Source organism: Trachypithecus francoisi, unplaced genomic scaffold, assembly GCF_009764315.1.
Source record: "Trachypithecus francoisi isolate TF-2019V2 unplaced genomic scaffold, Tfra_2.0 Lachesis_group6, whole genome shotgun sequence".
In the NCBI taxonomy this organism is placed as follows: Eukaryota; Metazoa; Chordata; class Mammalia; order Primates; family Cercopithecidae; genus Trachypithecus; species Trachypithecus francoisi.
The window spans coordinates 19,212,374-19,233,394 of record NW_022681471.1 but is presented as its reverse complement, the minus strand read 5'-3'; the positions used below and the strand labels follow the sequence as shown (position 1 = coordinate 19,233,394).

Here is a 21,021-nt window from a genome sequence, read left to right as displayed (position 1 = left end):
TTAGCCTCAATTTGTTTTCAGTAGCAATAATATCACCAGTAATTATGTAATACTTTTAGAATATTCAGTTCCCACAAACACAACAGCAGGAACTTTCAAAGCCAGAGTGAAGAACAGCATAACCCTGAACTGAAATAAAGTACAGGCTTTTTTCCTTAAGTACTGAGTTATCTATTGCAGGGTCTCTGTGTTGTATGAAGTAGGCATATGGGGGATATACTGTCTTTTCTATCACTAATTCTACATGATACTATTAATAAAAGTATCCTGTATTTTAAAGCATTCAAATGGGAATCATTATATTAAGTACCACTGCAAATTAGCAGATTGCTAAGGAGACAGCTTTTCTACCTGGGAAAAATATGATTCTTTCATCTTCAAAATGGTATGTAGCAACTAATAGTAAGAACTGAAGGAAGGTCTAAGACATCAAAGAAAACCAAATTGTAACCCAAATCCACAATGTACTTACCTTTAAAATACCATCAACGGTGCCCTTATAGAGATCCACATGTCCCACGATTGCCCTCTGGTTCATCATGCGAGTTCGCACCACATCAACCGGGTTGGAGGCCAGAGCTCCAGCCAAACCACATGTAAAGCTGGAACTGAAAGGAAAAGTTTAAGTAGATTTACCCCACTTCCACTCCCTGCCCACTTGAACAGAAATTAGGCCAAATGTGAACTGTACAATATAACTCAGACCCATCAGATAAAACCTGGCACTTGGCCTTTCATTACAATCTAAAGAGACAGGAAATGTTTCTAAAGAGACATCATTCAAAGGCTGTCCCTTCAGTTTTCAATCTGAAACTGAGCCTCCTTTTTAAAGGAGAGTTTCTAAACCTAATAAGATTCCTAAGTAGAAAGCATCACGCACCACCTATTAGTTACATAAATTTTTCAAACCACAGCATCATATGCCAATGCATCTGAGTAACAAAATTATCATAAAGGTTGCAAGACAAAGAAAACGTAAAGTGAGATTAGCAACAGTCTTTAGCCAAAAAAACTGTGCTTTAGTTTCACAGACCTTATTTACCCCTTTTTTTCTGATTCCCATTGAGAAAAGTTTGCTTTCTCTTTTTTTTTTTTTTTTTTTTTTTTTTTTTTTTGAGACGGAGTCTCACTCTGTCGCCCGGCCTGGAGTGCAGTGGCCGGATCTCAGCTCACTGCAAGCTCCGCCTCCCGGGTTTACCGCCATTCTCCTGCTCAGCCTCCCGAGTAGCTGGGACTACAGGCGCCCGCCACCTCGCCCGGCTATTTTTTTCTATTTTTTAGTAGAGACGGGGTTTCACAGTGTTAGCCAGGATGGTCTCGATCTCCTGACCTCGTGATCCGCCCGTCTCGGCCTCCCAAAGTGCTGGGATTACAGGCTTGAGCCACCGCGCCCGGCCGAGAAAAGTTTGCTTTCTCAAACAAAATTAACCAAAGCAAATAATAGATGTGCTTATTAGATATAGAGGCTGTGTATGGACAAATGTAAATCAGACAGGCCTCTAATAGGCTGCTGTATTAGAAAAGATTCCCAAGTACCCAAGCCCCCACAGCACCTGGGATTTCTGTGAAGTATAAAGTGTTCACAAGGCTTGAAGTTCTGATAATAGAAGAGACAAGGGTATTTAGGCCATACATACCAGTTATCAAATTCCACCTGAGGATTTCAGTAAAAGAGACTTTTCGTACTCAAAATGCTGGAAATAAAATGAGCACATCCCATCCTACTTACACGAAGTGAGTTAAAATTGTATCACCCATCATTCCTGACAATATTAAGTGCTTCTTAGTAATATCATAGACTGGTAGCTCTACTCCCACAACGATGGCAGCACGCTGAGCAGTTGGAACCACACCCTACAAAACACAAGTGACATTAGGCACCAAGGAAATATAAAGGGAATGATGTCTTAGAGTGAACAAAATAGGTCAGGAGTTGAAAAGTAACAGAAAAATACAAGTCTGAAGTACACAGGTCACTCTTTCAAATCAATGACTAATAATGGAACATTTACAAATTTCCAATTCACTCGCTATACTAAAAATAAAATAATTGATATGACACCCAAAGCACAAAAGACAAAAGAAAGAAAAAGATCAACTGGACTTCATCACAATTAAAAACTTTGGTGACTCAAAAGACACCACCAAGAAAGTGAAGAGCCAACACACACAAAGAAAAAAACATTTGCCACTCATATATCTGATAAGGGACTGGTGTCAAGAATATATAAAGAACTCTTACAACAAAAAAGGCAAACGATCCAATTTTAAAATGGCCAAAAGACCTGAAGATACTTCCTTCAAAAAAGATACACAAATGGCCAATAAGCAGATGAAAAGATGCTAAACATCATTAGTCACTAAGGAAATGCAAATCAAAACCACAAGGACATTCCGCTTCATACCTACTAGGAGGGCTATAATGATTTTTCTTTTAAGTAAATCAAAAGAAGGCTAGGTGCAGTGGCTTATGCCTGTAATCCCAGCACTTTGGGAGGCTGAGGCAGGAGGATCACTTGAGCAGGAGTTCTAGACAAACCTGGGCAATACAGTAAAACTCTATCTCTTAAAAAGATTTTTAAATTAGCCAGGCATGGTGGCATGTGCCTGTAGTCGCAGCTACTTGAGATGCTGAGGTGGGAGGATCACCTGAGCCTGGGAGGCTGAGGCTGCAGTGAGCCATGATCGCACCACTGCATTCCAGCTTGGGCAACACAGCAAGATCCTGCCTCAAAAAAAAATAATAATAATTAATTAATTAATAAGTAAAAGAGCAAGCGTTGGTGAGGAAGTGAAGAAATAGGAACCCTTATATGCTGTCAGTGGGGATGTAAAATGGGGCAGCCACTGTGGAAAACAATTTGGCATTTCCTCAAAAAGTTAAACACAGATTACCATATGAGCAAGCAATTTTACACCTAGGTATATACCCAAGAGAACTGAAAATATATGTTCATACAAAAATGTGTACAGAAATGTTCACAGCAGTATTTATAATAGCTAAAATGTGCAAAGAACCCAAATGCTCATTAACTGATGAAGGGACAAATACAATATGGTATATCCACACAATGGAATTAATATTCAGCCATAAAAAAGAATAAAGTATTGATACATGGTGCAACATGGATAAACCTTAAAATCAGTATACTAAATGGAAGAAGCCAGTCACAAAAGTCTACATATTGCCTGATTCCATTTACATGAAATACCTAGAACAGGCAAATCTATAGAGACAGAAAGTAGAGTAGTGGTTCTCTACAACTAGGAGGGCTGGGGGAAATGAGAAGTGATGGGTAAAGGGTAAGGGTTTCTTTTGGTAATGAAAATGTTCTAAACTTAGACAGTGGTAATGGCTGCACAAATCTGTGAATACACTAAAAACAATTAAATCATATACTTTAAAGATGGTGACTTTTATGTGAATTATCTTAATATAGAATTTGGGAATTATCATTATAATATGTGAATTTTCCCAATAAAGCTGTTATAAATAAAATCATGAAGCAAAAATCAGTGGGGAGAAGAGAGCTTTCAAGTTTAACTCACAGAATTTTCAGATGTGCAGAAAGGACAAACACTAGGGTGACAGCAAAGGTATGAAGAAGCAAGAGGAAAAGTCAAGGGAAAGTGGTCCTTCACTAACAAGTCCTGCTGTGGTAACATTACCAGGGTTTCACTCGCTAGCACAATGCTCCTATCACAGCCCCCATTACAACACAGGGTTGCTAGTGCATTAAAAGACACATTTATTAATGACACAAGAAAATGCTTATGATAGCATGTTAAATAAAGCAAGGCATAAAATTATATATAGTAGTATTCTATCTTCAGGGGAAAAGGTATACACGCACATGCCAAATTCTTAGAAAGGATTAGAACGAAATACATCAAAATATTTTTTTCCTCTGGTGTTAGGTAAGAGATGTTAATTTTCATTTTTATGCCTATCTATTTCTTTTTACATTTTCACAATGAATGTTTTACTTTTATAATTGTGTTTAGGTGTCATTTAAAATTGAAAATAACATACCATGCGGACATCTGCTTTCTGGTATAATTACTATATTAAAAAGTTTTCAGTTATCTCTAAGTTCCCAAACTCAATTTATAAAGTGGGGCTGCTCTGCCTATGGAGTAGCCATTCTTTATTCCTTTACTTAATAAAATTGCTTTCACTTTAAAAACTAATAATAATAATCCCAGCTACTCAGGAGACTGAGGCGGGAGAATTGCTTAAACCCAGGAGGCGGAGGTTGCGGTGAGCTGAGATCGTGCCACTGCACTCCAGCCTGGCAACATAGCGAGACTCTGTCTCAATCAATCAATCAATCAATCAATAAATAAATAAATAAATAGAATGAAGTGGAAGTGACACGGCTGTGCCAAGATGCTTGATTGTGCTGATATGGCTGGCTAGCCGAAGGGTGCCTTCCTTGCTGGCTCTTTGAACTGCTTCTCATAAAGAGGGCAACCTTCACAGAAGACTGCTTTGATGAACAAAGGCCCCAAACTGGAGCCCACAGGCCAAAATCAGGCTATAGACATGTTTTGAGTGGCCCACAGTGTTTCCAAAAGACTGAATTGGCTGTTAATATGTAAAAATCAGGATATTTCACACAGAAATGCAGATTTCCAGCATCTCTTGAAAGGCCAGAAAATTTGACCACACTGGACTCACTGTCAATGCATGGCAGCAATGGGCTGGAGCTAAGGAGTAGCTGTCCTCTCTCAATGGGGACTGTGCTTTCCAGGACCACAGTCCCCACCACGCTACTCTCTCTCCAAATCTGTGGTAAGTGCTAGTTATACTTTGTTTTTGTACTCGTGCTATTTTTTCTTATAATGAAGTTAGGAAGAAAGTGAAATGTTTTCATTATTCATGTTACAATCAGAGCGAGAAGATAAAACAAACAAAGATGAGCATGTTTGAAGAAAAATGCAAACATATTTTCTCGTTGAAATGAAAAATAAGTCCTGTATTTTTAACATGCAAATAAAACATGTCTGTCTCAGAAGAATACATTCAACAATGTACTTTGCTTCTTTATGTTAGGTGCTAGATCATGTAAGTAGACTGGATCATAAAAACAGTTATGTTCAGTTTCTTGAAATATAAACATAGATTTACCACATAATCCAGCAATTCCACTTTTGGCTATATAACCAAAAGAATTGAAAGCAGGGTCTAAAAAAGATATTTGCACACCCATTTACGCAGCAGCATTATTCACAATAGGCAGAAGGCAGAAGCCATTCAAATGTCCATCAATGGTTGAATGGATAAACAAAATGTGGTATATACATACAATGGAATATTATTCAGCCTTAAAAAGGAAGAAATTCTGACACATGCTACCGCATGGATGAACCTTGAGAATATTATGCTAAATAAAATCAGCCAGTCACAAAAAGATAAATATATGATTCCACTTACATGAAGTACCTATAATAGTCAAATTGATAGAGACAGAAAATAGAATGGGGTTGGCAGGGGCTAGGGGAAGGAGAAATGGGGAACTGCTTCATGGGTATAGAGTTTCAGTTTTACAAGACCTAAAGAGTTCTGGAGATCAGTTGTACAACAATGTGAATGTACTTAACACTACTGAACCATCGAAAATGGTTAAGATGGCAAATTTTATGTTATGTCTACTTTTTACTACAATAAAATATAAAGTAGCTATGCTCCTGTGAAAAAATCTCCAATTCTATTTATTCCTCTGTTTTTGTTCCTTATCATCAGTTTATGAGAAAGTTCTAGTTAGTTCTATTTTCCGGCTTTAAATTAGATATCTCAAGAAAGTGTACCCTGCTATTACCAGAAAGCAAACCTCAAGGACCATTAATGGATGCAAAGATGAAAGGTGTTTAGTTAGATGAAAGGTGATTAGATATTAGTTAGATGAAACGTGATTAGATATTAGGATATACGCATGTTACTAGAATATTATCACCTCACAGATTACTTGCTAATTGCAAAGGAGGGGAAAAAAAAAAAAAAACTTATGTTTTACAATGGCGAGATCTGGTGGACGTCATCTTACCAAATAATCAAACTTGGTACCACTAATCATGGGACAAACTAATATTATGTGCCTCTTGCTGTGATGCAGTATGAAATACACAGCATCACCTATGAAGCACCCTTACCAAAAATGTTTAACATGAATCTAATCAAGCCAATATACCCTACTTACAGTTTATAGGAAATACAAAAGACAGAGAAACAACTTAAACACAATCAGGAAACATTTTATAAGAAAACTAGCCTGGCCAGGCATGGTGGCTCACATCTGTAAGGCCAAGGCCAGAGGATCACTTGAAGCCAGGAGATGAAGACCAGCCCAGGCAACAAAGCGAGACTCTGTCAAATAAAAAAAAAAAAAAAAAAAAGGAAGGAAGGAAGAAAATAAATTATAAATTATCCTGGTCTCATTAACAGGAAATTCTAATATAGGCTAGATATTAGGTATTAGGGACTTGTTAATTTTCTTAGATATGATAATGGTATTGTTATTATGTAGAAGAATATCCTTATTCTTAGGAGATGCATAATTAAGTATTTAATTGAGTGCCATGATGTCTGCAACCTACTTTCATTTAGCTTAGCTGAAAAGAGAGTGTTTGTGTGTATACACATAAACAGATAAAGCAAACACGACCAAACTTTAACAGTCATCAAATCCAGCTCACAGGTATGTATTTCATAGTTCTATTCTTCCCATTTTTCCTTATGCTTGAAATTTTTGTTATGAAAAATTATAAAGGAAGAAAAATAGCAAAGCTCTCACTTTTATTTAAAAGTCTATTAAAGATTTATCATTCCACTCTGTATATTCTACTAATAATCTTATTAATATTACAACACTTAGGGATTAAAAAGTTAGAGCAACAGTGATGCAAAGCAAAGTATAGATAGAAGACTGAAAGATAATATGACAAAAAGTTTAACAGAAATTACCTCTAGGCAGTGGGACTACTGGATTTTTTTTTTTACTTTTCTATATTTTCTCAATAGTTTACAGTACATATTACACTTTTTAGGTTAAAAAATTGTTTAAGGTAACAGCTCTTTTTTTTTTTTTTTTCTTTGAGACAGAGTCTCCCCCTGTCACCCAGGCTGGAGTGCAGTGGCGTGATCTTGGCCCACTACAACCTCCACCTCCAGGGCTCAAGCAATTCTCCTGCCTCAGCCTCCTGAGTAGCTGGGACTACAGCCGTACACTGCCATGTCTGGCTAATTTTTGCATTTTTAGTTGAGATGGGCTTTCACCACGTTGGCCAGGTTGGTCTTGAACTCCTGACCTCAAGTGATCCACCCACTTTGGCCTCCCAAAGTGCTGGGATTACAGGCATGAGCCACAGCACACGGCCGGTAACAGCTTTTGAACACAAGCACTACAAAGACATACATCATCATGTTAGTACAAAACTGGCAAAAAAAAATACACTGAACAACTACATTCACTGTGAATATCATCGAAATGGCCATCTCAAATAATGTAATAACTTTCCCCACCTATATAATCCCTAAACATTATGCAGAAATAAAAGGCCAATGATGATAAGTTTTGGGCCTTTCAAAGGAGTTTAGGAGTTTCTTACCTTAGTTTTTGGATTATAATTCATGATTTTATGTCTTTATATTAAAAAAGTATTCTTTGCAAATTGTAGGAACTGAGAGTGTAGAATAATAGCAGGAAAAGAGTACTTACCCTCCACAGACCCCTGGTGCCTTCTTGTTGGTATATATCGATAAAGCTTCCAATCATGCTCCCTTGGAACAAGCTTCCTTGAGCCTGCATTCGAATCTAAAATGAAAAGAGGTAAACATTTTATTTTGTCAGAGAGAACCAAAACGCTAAATTCATTTTAAATTCATTTAAATTCATTTTAAATTTATCTAAAATTTAAAAAGCAGTATTCGGGAATCCCAGAAAAATATCTGCTATTATGATAAGTTAATTAGTTAAACTGTAGAGAAAAAGAATTTGTGTCAAAGTGTATTTTATAAAGATGATTTTCATCAGCCTCACATTCCTCACACTAAGTCTATTATTTCTGGAGCCAGAAGAAAATCTGGGGAAAAGAAAGAACAAGTGCACAGCAGGACTAAAAAATGACTCATTTAGTGAAAAATTAGAAACAACTTAATATCCAAAAACAACAACTACACAGATTGGTTACAGAAATTATACATTCATTTAATAGAACACTATGGAGCCATAAAATTTTGTTGTACGATGGTATTTGCTGACACTGAAAGATATCAAAAATTGCTAACCAGAAAAAAAAATATTGCAAAGTACTATACCATTTTTATTAAAACATGTAAACTTAAAAATATCCATAAGCACAGCAAAGAGACGAGGTGAACACATAAAACTAAATACTTACGGTGGTTTATGTCTGAGTGGTGAGGCTATAAGTAAGCATTTTTCTCTTTTGTGTTTTTTCTGCCTTCCACATTTTTCTACATTAAACATGCATTGCTTATGTAATTATAAAAAGGAAAAATGTGTTTTAAAATATAATTTTATGTTTATGAGACCTTAAGTTGAGTTCTATTTATAAAAAGCATGATATTATATTCTGCCAAGTGGCCTTTCAGAGCTGCAAGAAAGGAAAGATAGCATTAAATGGCCGTGTAAAAGGTTTGGTACAATTCCCCACAGACTCTGCACACATACAATCCTAGTAGTCAGTCACTAAATACTAGTGGCCCAAATGTAGGCCTGATTTTTATGCTACCATTCTAGGTTTCAACAAATGTATTTAGTAAGTCATGTAATGGCAACGTGCTTTTACGCAGAAAGTTAACTGTTACTACTAAGAGTTTTAAAATATTATAATTATAAAAACCTAAACCCATTAAATCAAGATACAAACTGTCACAAAGACAAATCAAAACTACTAATATACTGTGGTAAGTAGAACACTTCTTTAAGGAGGTGATTCCTGAGCAACACAGGGACTAGCGTGAGGCAAGTGAAGTACTTTTCTTAGGCATGAAATGTAAGGGAGTGCAAGAAAACCTCAGTAATCAAGATAAATGACATCTCAATATGATATTTTTAACCAAAATTAACCTTTTCTTAGGCATGAAATGTTAGGGAGTGCAAGAAAAACTCAGTAATCAAGATAAATGATGTCTCGATATGATATTTTTAACCAAAATTAATCCACAAAAAGCCATGATGAATCAAATATCAAATTTAACTAAAGCTAGGAATCAACAGGGCCAGGATTAGGGTGAGGTGAATGAGATGAGTTATATGAAATCTTGGTATCTGGTTCACCATGAATTTTTTGCATTAATTTTGATTACTTAAAAATACTGCATACAAATGTTGTTTATATTGATAACTGAGTTTTGTGGCACCTTCTTACATTCTGCATCAAAGGGGACTGTCTTACTTGTTTTGCCCTAGTCCTGGCCCTGTTTATGAGCCTTGTCTTGAAGGACAAATTCACCAGGAAAATGAGAAAGACATTTCAGGAAGAAAGTGCTACATGCACAAAGGCAAAGAAGCAGTACATAGTAGATCAGATATGGATTTAGATAGATCTTTCTAGCTTTATCTGGGGATGGGTTGAGGAAGTACAGTACACACTAGAGTGAAGGGACAAGTTAGGAGGCTACTGAGATGAGGTCCTACAACAGGAATGGTGCGGAAAGGACAGAGTTGGGAAAGATAGATGAGGCAAAATCTGTAGAAACTTGGTATCTAATCCAATACTAGAAGGAAGCAAAGATATAGAAGAATCAAAGATGATCTAGGTTTCTAGTTTAGATGACCCAGCAGGTCTGGGTAGTGTGGTAGATATGAGTTGTCTCCCAAAATCTACTCTCCTTTCTTGCAGCTAGATGTAGCCATGGAACTAAGTCCTTCAGAATGGAACATGAACAGAAATAATGGTTGAAACTTCCAGTGTCTTACTTAGAAGGAAATCACCTGTATTTCAGAATAGCCAACGCCTACTAAATGAGAAAAAGTTGTCCTTGGCCGCCTGTAATCCCAACACTTTGGGAGGCCAACGTGGGCAGATCACCTGAGGTCAGGAGTTTGAGACCAGCCTGGCCAACACAGCGAAACCCCGTCTCTACTAAAAATACAAAAATTAGCCAGGCCTGGTGGTGTGCACCTGTGTAATCCCAGTTACTCGAGAGGCTGAGGCAGAATTGCTTGAACCCAGGAAATGGAGGTTGCAGTGAGCTGAGATCACGCCATTGCACTCCAGCCTGGGCGACAGAGCAAGACTCCATCTCAAAAAAATAAAAAAAATAAAAAAAGGTTGTCCTTGCAGAAGAATTCTAGCTAAGAAACATGGATGGAATGATGGAATCAGAAAATCATCACTTTGCGACCTTAAATGAAACCATTGATTCAGGTAATAGTCACTAATGGATGAAACCATTAGATGAAGGATTGACAGGAAACTACAAAGGAGAAATTGGACTGTCACGCCTGAACCCACTGATCAATCTTAACATACCTATATTGGGACAACCAAACACTGTGTGCCTCCTCACATGACTCAGTATGACCTTTACAGAAACCTTCCTTTTACAGAGATAGAAGATTTAGAGGACTAAGTTACAAAAGACAAATCCAAAACTTGGGAATTCTAAAGGAGAGCTGATCCCATTTATTTGACAAGTTAATGGCAAAAAGCAAATAAATAAATAAATAAATAAAAGGTATATGACAGGAGTAGGGTACTCTAGAATAAAAGGGACTTAAGAAACATAACAATTAAATATAATGCATAGGCTTTGGAACCCAAATTAAACAAATCAACTGTAAAATATAAGACAGTCTGGAAATGTGAACATAGATTATTAGATGTTATTAATGAATAAATGTTAATTTTGTTCAATGTAACAATAGCATCGTGGTTATATAGAAAAATATTCCACTTATGAGATGCACATCGAAGTATAGGGGGGAAAAATGACAATGTCTGGAATGTGCCTTAAAATAATTCAGAAAAAGGGAATAAAAAAGCACGTCTAGCAAAATCTCAGCTATCTCGGTGACGTGTACAAAGATGTCCAATGTACTATGTTATTTTCTACTCACTCATATGTTTGGAATTGCTTATCAAAAACTACATATTTAAAGATTTAAACTGTTAAAGATAAAAATGGAGGCGACAATTGAGATAAACCCCAAGACCAGACACCCATCATCAGGTAACCGAAACTTAAGTCTTCCTATTTCTTCAGAACTGCTATCTCTAATCAATAACAACAAAACATAAGCTTTATATCTTTGTCAGAATGCTTCAGTGAAATGAAACCAATAACTATAGACAATCACCTTAAACAGCTGTTTGCCTTTAAAAGAAGGATAATTTATAACAGTCAATCACAAAAAAGGTCAAAATGTTTCTGCCCTTCTGCTTTATAAACTGTACTGTAAGATAAGTTTGTTATCACTCGGTTTGAAGTATCCTGAATCAAGATCTGTACTTTATCTTATTGCATACAATAAACTTTAAAACTTTTCCTGATTTTATTTTTGACAAATCAAAAGGAAACTGCTTTCCCTTTACTCTCCCCTCATGGGCTGGAATGAAGGTTTGCTGGTGCTCCAACTTCAACTATACAGATTAAAATAATACCACAAGACAGGGGTCAACAAACATTTTCTATAAGGGTCCAGACAGTAAATATATTAGGCTTTGCAGGGCTTATAACCTCTGTTGTGACTACTCAGCTCTGCCACTGAAGCACAAAAGCAACTATAGACAATAAATAAACAAATGGAGTGGCTGCGTTCCAATAAAACTTTATTTACAACAGGGAGTGGGCCAGATTTGGCCCACAGACAGTAGTTTGCCAATCCCTGCCCTAGGAGATGGCAGTGCAACAGAAATGAAGAAACCTGGATCCTGGATGAATACATGAAGTAGTGCTGCCTTACTAGCATTAACTGCAGTCCTCTAGATGGTCACATGAGAGAGAAATAAACTTGTATATGGAGACGTTTTATTTTTGAGTTTCTTTGTGACAGTAGCTTAGCCTATAACCTAACTGGTACAGTGAGAGCTAAAGTATTAAGAATGAAAAAGGTGGTCGGGCACAGTGGCTCACGCCTGTAATCCCAGCACTTTGGGAGGCCGAGGCAGGCGGATCACGAGGTCAGGAGATTGAGACCATCCTGGCTAACATGGTGAAACCCTGTCTCTACTAAAAATACAAAAAATTAGCCGGGCATGGTGGCGGGCACCTGTAGTCCCAGCTACTTCGGAGGCTGAGGCAGGAGAATGGCATGAACCCAGGAGGCGCAGCTTGCAGTGAGCCGAGATTGCGCCACTGCACTCCAGCCTGGGCAACAGAGCAAGACTCCATCTCAATAATAATAATAACAATAATATTTTAAAAAAGAATGAAAAAGGCCACCAGGGAGAGACTGAAGAGGAGAAAAGAGCTAAAGATGGAACCTTGGGTGGGAGAAGAAAAAGATTTAAAGTATACGCATAAAAAGGAAGCCCACAAATGAAACTAAGGAATAGGAAAACTAGAAGAATCTAAATAGTGTAATAACAAAACCAAAAAAGAACTTCAAGTAGAAGGAATTAGTCAAAATAGGTTAAGTAAGATGAGAACCAAAATGTCCACTGGACTGGATAATGAGGACATTACTGATGACCCTGCGGAGAGTGATTTCAATCAAGTAGCAGGAGTGATTACAGCAGGTTATGGAGGAAATGTGAAATGTAAAGATTACTCTTGTAAAATCTGGATGAGAAGGTAAGGAAAGAGTGGTGTTTTGAAGTCAGAGGGTCAAGAAAATATTTTAGGATAGAGCGATTTGACCATATTTATCATTTGAGAGCAGATAACCAGTAAAGAGGAAGACACTGAAGAGAAAGAGGACAAATGATAGAGAAAGGTCCCTGATGAAACAGAAGTGAATAAAAGTAGAGTAACCAGGGTTTTTTTTAAACTTAAGCATGTATCAAAATCACTTGAAGGGCTTGTCAAACCAGACTGCTGGGCCCCATCCTACCCTTTCTGATTCAGTAGGTGTGGGATGGGGCCTGATAATTTGCATTTCTAACAAGTTCCCAGGTAATACTGGTCTGGTCTGGAAAACCACTACAGTAAGACAAGATAAGGATGGTATAGATGGAAGTAAGTTTACACGTGTAAGGTAGAAAGGACATGAAATTGAGAGGTATAAGGCCAGGCCATAGGAGGTGGGTTGTCTGCTGAGAGTAAGAGGAACAAGGAACCCTTCAATTAAATTATCTTCATAAATACTTGTTCTAAGTCAACAAAAATAAGCATGGGGAAAGGACTCCCTATTCAATAAATGGTGCTGGGATAGCTGACCAGCTATATGCAGAAGAATAAAACTGGGCCCCTACCTTTCACCATATACAAAAATTAACTCAAGACAGATTAAAGATTTAAATGTAAGACCTCAAGTTATAAGAATCCTAAAAGAAAACCTAGGACACGCCATTCTGGGCATTGGCCTTGGGAAAGAATGTATGACTAAGTCCTCAAAAGCAATTGCAATAAAACAAAAAATTGACAAGTGGGACCTGATTTAACTAAAAAGCTGCTTCACAACAAAAGAAACTATCAACAGAGTAAACAGACAACCTACAGAATGGGAGAAAATATTCACAAACTATGCATATGATGAAAATCTGGTATCCAGCATCTATAAGGAATTTAATTCAACAAGCAAAAACCACATAACACCATTAAAAAGTGGGCAAAAGACATGAACGGACACTTCTCAAAAGAAGACATACAAGCAGCCAACAAACATGAAAAGATGCACAGTATCACTAATCATCAGAGAAATGTAAATCAAAACCACAACAAGATACCATCTCATACCAGTCAGAATGGTTATCATTAAAAAGTAAAAACAACAGACGCTGGCGAGGCTGCAGAGAAAAGGGAATACTTAGACACCATTGGTGGGAATGTAAATTAGTTCAGCCACTTTGGCAAGCAATTTGGAGACTTCTTAAGGAACTTAAAACAGAGCTACCATTCAACCCAGCAATCCCATTACTGGGTATATATCCAAAAGAAAATAAATAATTCTACCAAAAAGACACATACACTCCTATGTTCATCACAGTGCTATTCACAATAGCAAAGACATGGAATCAACCTAGGTGCCCACCAACGTTGGATTGGATAAAGAAAATGTGGTACATATACACCATGGAATACTATGCAGTCATAAAAGAGAACAAAATCATGTTCTTTGCAGCAACATGGATTGAGCTAGAGGCTATTATCCTAAATGAATTAGTGGAGGAACAGAAAATCAAATACAGCATGTTCTCATTTGTAAGTGGGAGCTAAATATTGCATACTCATGGACAAAGATGGCAACAATAGGCACCAGGGAATAATAGAAGGGGGAGAGAAGGAGGGGAAAAGCATTGAAAAACTGTTGGGCACTGTGCTCACTATCTGGGTGATGGGATCATTCATATCCCAAACCTCAGCATCATACAATACACCATGTAATAAACCTGCACATGTACTCCCTGAATCTAAACACTGAAAAAAAAAAAAAAAAAAAACCTTGTTCTGTAAATCTAAAATGATATAAAAATTCTGTAAATTACTATCATTTTAGTCCAGAAAGACTGTCTCATATTTTTATCCATCAACCACCAGTGGTTTATTTCATATGTGTTGTTTTTCAAGTCGTTCTCTCAGTTCTCAAACCCCTCTCTGAATTGCAATAAACAGATCTCACCTTTGCTAACCTAGCCACTTGTGGTTTCACTAGTGGTCAAATTTTAAAAAGCATGTGTCCTCTTACTTTTTTCTCACAATTCCCTTAAAATAATTTTAAAATAATTTTTTAAAACTTTGGGTTCCCCTCACTTATTTTAATTCTATATTTAGTGCTTTTAACTAATCATAAGTTTAAATATGTTAATAAGTAGAAAATAATTACCATTTTATGAAATAAGATGAAATTTTATATTAAAAGAAATATTTCAGTCTGTGACTTGATAAAACCTTAAAGAAATCCAATTATACTCTTAACAAGTCAGCACCACCAACCTATACTGTTCTGGTTCTGAATTCAGAATATTCCAATACAGTCTAAAATATACCATTTTAAAGCCAAATCTAACCCTTAATAGAAATATTAATAAAACAGAAAAAGACAGAAGCATTACAGACTTAAGGTACCCAAATTAGTTATTAAAATGGGCTTCTCCAAAACCTATATTTCAATTTACCCCTCTGTTTGGCATCCTAGATTATACCACAGGTCAACATACCATACCAAGATTTAGAACAGGCAGGGATATGCCTTTCTTTTGTAAAACTGAGTAAGGGCTATTATGTACAGATTCATTCTTGGACCAATTTTAAGATGGAGTACAAATGGATGTGAGAGATCTGGAAATTGATTCCTATAAAACTGCATAGCCCTTGGAAAGAACCTACAGGGCCTTGCATAGCCCAGTGTGAGGACCAGTGGATTCATGCATATCATAATAAACTGACTGCCATTTATTGAGCATCTACTACACCGAGTACAATGATAGGCAGTATATATATATATATGTATATATATATATATATATAATCGCTAATCCTTTACAACTCTATGTTATAAACACTGTATTATCTTTGTTTTTCAAATGATGAAATTGAGGCTTAATGCAGTTAACTGATTTGCCCAAGGTTCTACAGCTGGCAAGTGACAGAGCGAGAATCTGAACCCAAATCTGACTCAAAGTTTATGCTCCTTTCAAATCACACTGTGTCTCTCTTACCTTTAGAACATCGGTGGGATTGGCTATAGTGGAAGATATCACTCCTGACACTACCCCACAGATCATATTAATTAAAAGAGTTTCATCTGTGAAAAGGAAAAGAAAAAGAAAGGTCTGCTTGTATTAGGTACCAGTTTGAGAACACAGTACTGACCTACTGGAGAAAGGGAAACTTGGTTAGAGAGATGACTTTAGAAATGAACCAAAAAGCTTAGGAAAATAAAGAAACTCAAATATTTCTACATCTCAATTCAGTGCTAAAATATATTAAAACTTGTAAAATACAAATCATTTCTAAAAACATCATTATTTCGGCTGGGCGCAGTGGCTCACACCTGTAATCCCAGTACTTTGGGAGGCCGAGGCGGGTGGATCACGAGGTCAGGATATCGAGACCATCCTGGCTAACACGGTGAAACCCCTTCTCTACTAAAAAATACAAAAAATTAGCCAGGTGTAGTTGTGGGCGCCTGTAGTCCCAGCTACTTGGGAGGCTGAGGCAGGAGAATGGCGTGAATCCGGGAGGCGGAGCTTGCAGTGAGCCGAGATGGCGCCACTGAACTCTAGGCTGAGAGACAGAGCAAGACTCTGTCTCCAAAAAAAAAAAAAAAATCATTATTTCTAAAGGACACTGACTGGAACACATCCTTTTCTTCTTCATAACTATCAGTATCCCACACACGAATTCAGAAGGTGGTATTTCCCCTTTGATCTTTTCAAACATCTAAAGAACATGCTTTTTAAGTATTTTTCTGGGTAATCGTCAACTCTAAAGATTCGGGAACTGAATGTTAAAAGAGAAGTCTTCTCTCTAATACAAAAAACTTATCTGAATATTAATTTTGATAGGCCTGAGATCTCTCCTAGCCTCTGTTAATTTACAAAAGATTCTGTAGTCAAATGTGAAAAAACAATCATTTAGAACTAAATCTCCTCAGCAAGAAAAAAGAACAAAGAAACCACAGAGCACATTGTCTATAGTGAAATTCAATCTTTACCGCTCCTTCACACCATGAAGACCCCACAAATAGAAACTAAATAAACCCAAGTGAAGAATCTATGAAAGAAAAATATTTCAGAAAGAGGTGGAAGAGAACCCTTCACGATCCCCCAAAAAAGTCTTCAGAAAAAGTTGATTTTAGGACAATAAAGTGATTCAAAGGACATTACTAACCGAAAGGCTTTCCAGCTGTCCCCAAACATCCAACAGCCCCAGGCCTGTGGTAAAATAACCATTTAGCGTAGTATCATGATGGAAAATGCTACAGCAGCAAACAGACATATGATAATGCTGAATATGCGTAAGGTAGCCATAGGTACATCAGAATTTGGAAGGTAGCCTAAAATTATTCCATCTAATAAAAGCTTATCAAAATTGCCAGCTAGAAAATGCCTTACAGTTGAAGTCCTCTTATTGATGAAGATAGCATTAATTTTCTGGACAAGATTGTTCCATGTTTCTTTTGAGATGATCACGTGCCTTGTTTGTCGATAGGAAAAGGGACAAAATTTGAAGAATAGGTCTCTCTAATTCATATATCACCTCTGCAAAGATTTATTCCAAGTTAGAACAAGCTCACTTTGTCTTTGCAGTGACTCTCCTCTATCTCAGGCACCTCATGACCAACACTTCTCACTAAGCATGATTTCAACAATCCCTTTGAATATCACCTCAAAAGAGGGTGAGTATACTGACCTTCTAAACGTTCTACAAATAAGCGCTTCAAGCTTGGTAAATCCCAATTTTAATGGTGCCATATGATGCCTGTCTTAGCAATGCAGGAGCAATTCTGCAAAACAAAAAAAAAAAAGTAAAAAAGTTATTCTCAACATGTATTTGCAGATTATACAAATCTACACAGCCTACTTATTTGCACTACCCATCTCATTCCACCCAACAACAGCAGAATATGATTTTTTTTCAAGCACTCATGAAACACTCACCAAGAAACTCAACATTCTGGATCATAAAACCAACCTCAACACATTTTAAAGAACTGAAATCATATACAATATGGTATCTGAAGATAATGGAATCAAACCAGAAATCAATAAGAAAAATCCTCAAACATTTAGAAATTAAACAACATACTTCTAAACAATCTATTGGTCAGACCAAGTGTCTGTCAAAGGAAACTTTTTAAATTCACAGGTCTAAATGACAACAAAATTCAACGTATTAAAATTTATGAGATGCAGCCAAAGCAGTGCTGGGGGAAATTTATAGCATGAAAAGCTTAAATTAAAAAAAAAAAAAGGGAGGGGGGAATCTGAAATCAATAATCTATGCTCCTACCTCAAGAAACTAGAAAAAGAAGAGCAAAATAAACCCAAAGCAAGAAAAAGGAAGAAAATAATAAAAAGCACAAGTCAATGAAATTGAAAATAGGAAAATAGAGAAAAATCAATGAAACAAAAAGTTGGCTCTTTAAAAAAAACCAACAAAATTGATAAACCTCTAGCAAGACTCACAAAGATAAAAAGACAGAAGATGCAAATAAAAAATGAAACAGGGACTAGCACTACAATCCCTGTAGCCATTAAAAGGACAATAAGAGTATGGTATAAACAACTTTATACTCATAAATTCAACACCTTAGAAGAAATGGACAAATTCCTTGAAAACCACAAGCTACCAAAACTCAACTAGTTAAAACAGATAATCTGAATAACACTCATACCCACTGCAATGGACTGAATGTTTGTACCATCCCCAAATCAAGATCTTAAAATCCTAACCCCCAATATGATGGTAATAGGAGGTGATTAGGTCATGAGGGTAAAGCCCTCATTAATAGGATTTGTGCCCTTATAAAAGGGATCCCAGAGAGCTCCTCACTCTCTTTCTGCCATGTGAGGATACAATGAGAAGTCTTGGCAGTCTGCAACCCAGAAAAGAGACCTCAGCAGAACCTGACCATACTGGCGCCCTGATCTCAGATTTCCTGCCTCCAGAACTGTGAGAAATAAATTCCGGTTGTTTACAAGTCACCCAGTCTATGGTATTTTGTTATAGCACCCCAAACTACGATAACCTTAAAGAATTTACATTCTGAATTTAGATGCTCCCCAAAAAGAAATATTCAGCCCCAGATAATTTCACTGGGGAATTCTACAAAACATTTTAAAAATTAACACCAAGTTTACACAGTTCCTTCCAGAAAACAGAAGAGGGAATGCTTCCCAACTTATTTTGCCTAGTATTACCCTGACACCAAAACCAGACAAAAACAGTACAAAAAAGGAAAACCACAGACTAATGTCTCTCATGAACTTAGATGCAAAACTCCTTAAGAAAATATTGGTAAATTGAATCCAGCAATGTATAAAAAGAATTATACATCATTACTCACCTGATAAGATTTTTTTAAAAAAATCAACCTCTACTTCCTAACAGTTGCAGATACGTCTTTAATCATGTCAACAAGGAGGCACTAGAGCCAAACTTCCACCCTATTTAAGTTCTCCTTTAAACTGGAGACATTCTCATTCATACCTCCTTTGGGATTCTTCCAAATTGCAGAACTATACTGTAGGAGGTATAAATAGAAAGACAGCAGCAGCTCAAATGGTTAGGATTTTTAAATGATGACTAAATATGCATATTTCTGACTTTATTCCTTGCTATCAGAAAAGAAAATATCTTGTGATTATCCATGCTGATGAAAGAACAAGGTGAAACAGATGATCCACAAATCAGGATGGTGGATCATCTTCAGGATGCTTCAGGATATACTACTTGATTTTTCCCCCAAGAAAATTACCTTTTAAATTAAGTCTAACATAGTTTAACGATGTAACATAGTTTAACGATAACACTGATATCTATTCTCTGAGTAATAAACCAGTAGCTAGATGCAGGAGTGGCCTAGGAAACTGGCAACAGATGAACTACAAACTAGACAGTAAACCACAAACTTATGGCTAATCAAAAGGTGATGATAAAGATGGGTCTCCCTCTCTCTCATTATGCACTTTCTGTTTAAACTGCAAGATAATATTTTTTCAAAGAGATAATTTTAAAGGAAGTCAGAATTTGCCAACTCAGGAGGGATATCACAAAAATATATATAATTAATTGGTGCTGTTATTAAGAGTGGCTATTATGACTCTCGGGAAATCCGCAGAAAGTCTATGCTGCAACGACATATCCATTTTAAAATGTTATTATCACTTATAGCCAAATGAACACAAAATCCAAAGCTCAAGACTTATAAGGAGGAAAAATATAAACTGGCATATCAATACTGAATACAAGTTAAAATGGTGACTATGAAACAGACACAAACTATCAGACAGCTGAAAACTATGGCTTCTTTAAAAAGCATTTCTGTTAATGATATACGGAAAGAACCAGTCTTACCCTGAATAGAGAGCCAATACACCTTCCTCTTTACAGATGCGAAACAGTGCGTGGAACATCCCTCTATATTTTATCTCTTTGAAACGGGCATCAATGCTTTGGCCTTGAACCTGAAGTCGTGTTTTGGTAAGGTCCACAGGGAAAGTCCCTATAAAGGAACATACTCATTTATAAGTATGTCCAAAGAATCACAGTTAAGTTGTTGCTAAATATAAGCCAAGGACAATATTTGAATCCTAAGACAAAGTCCTTTTTAATAACACATAGAAGATCTCTAGTAGAATACCACTGTCAGAGGACATGAGTTGCATGTGGTAAGTGAAATGCATTATAATATACATAGGCAGCACCAATTGACCCACAATATACTTCAAACTATAATATGATAAAATGCTTTAAGATTGCCCTATTATAAACGCAAAATAATTAAATGTTGTTTTTTATTTCATCTGTAACGTACAATCTGGCATTTATCAGTCTCCCTCCTGCCCCTTCCCACCCCAAGTGTCCCCACCGCTGTGTCTCATAAAATCTCCCCAAATTTTCACAAAGATAGGAAAGCATGGGATTGCTGCTCCAGATGCTCTTATATAGTGCTACAAAGTTTTGTGGGTTTTTTCTTTTATCTGTTTACAAGAAACAAATAGTCCCCTAATATTATGAAAGATAATGGCGAAGCCCTATTTGGTTCTCCTCATCCTGGTCCCTTATGTAATTCAGGACTAATACCAGCAGAGTGCTTGGGGGGAAATTTTCTTTAACCAAACTCTTACATCAACAAACAGAAGTGGTCATCACATTGACAAAATATATTTCAGGGTGTAAAACTAACAAGGTGATTAGGTAGCTCTGGTCACTGATGACCCGAA

The 21,021-nt window shown here is 36.7% G+C and overlaps 1 protein-coding gene across 1 annotated transcript in view; it reads right to left on the bottom strand.

Annotated features, from left to right (window-relative positions):
• Positions 1-21,021, bottom strand: part of SLC25A14 (solute carrier family 25 member 14) — a 33,722-nt gene that overhangs the window by 6,821 nt on the left and 5,880 nt on the right. Inside the window, 7 exon segments of the mRNA XM_033201260.1 lie at positions 473-608; positions 1,730-1,854; positions 7,719-7,814; positions 15,790-15,875; positions 17,486-17,518; positions 17,521-17,579; positions 20,153-20,300. Of these exon segments, the coding sequence (XP_033057151.1) occupies positions 473-608; positions 1,730-1,854; positions 7,719-7,814; positions 15,790-15,875; positions 17,486-17,518; positions 17,521-17,579; positions 20,153-20,300 (683 nt within the window).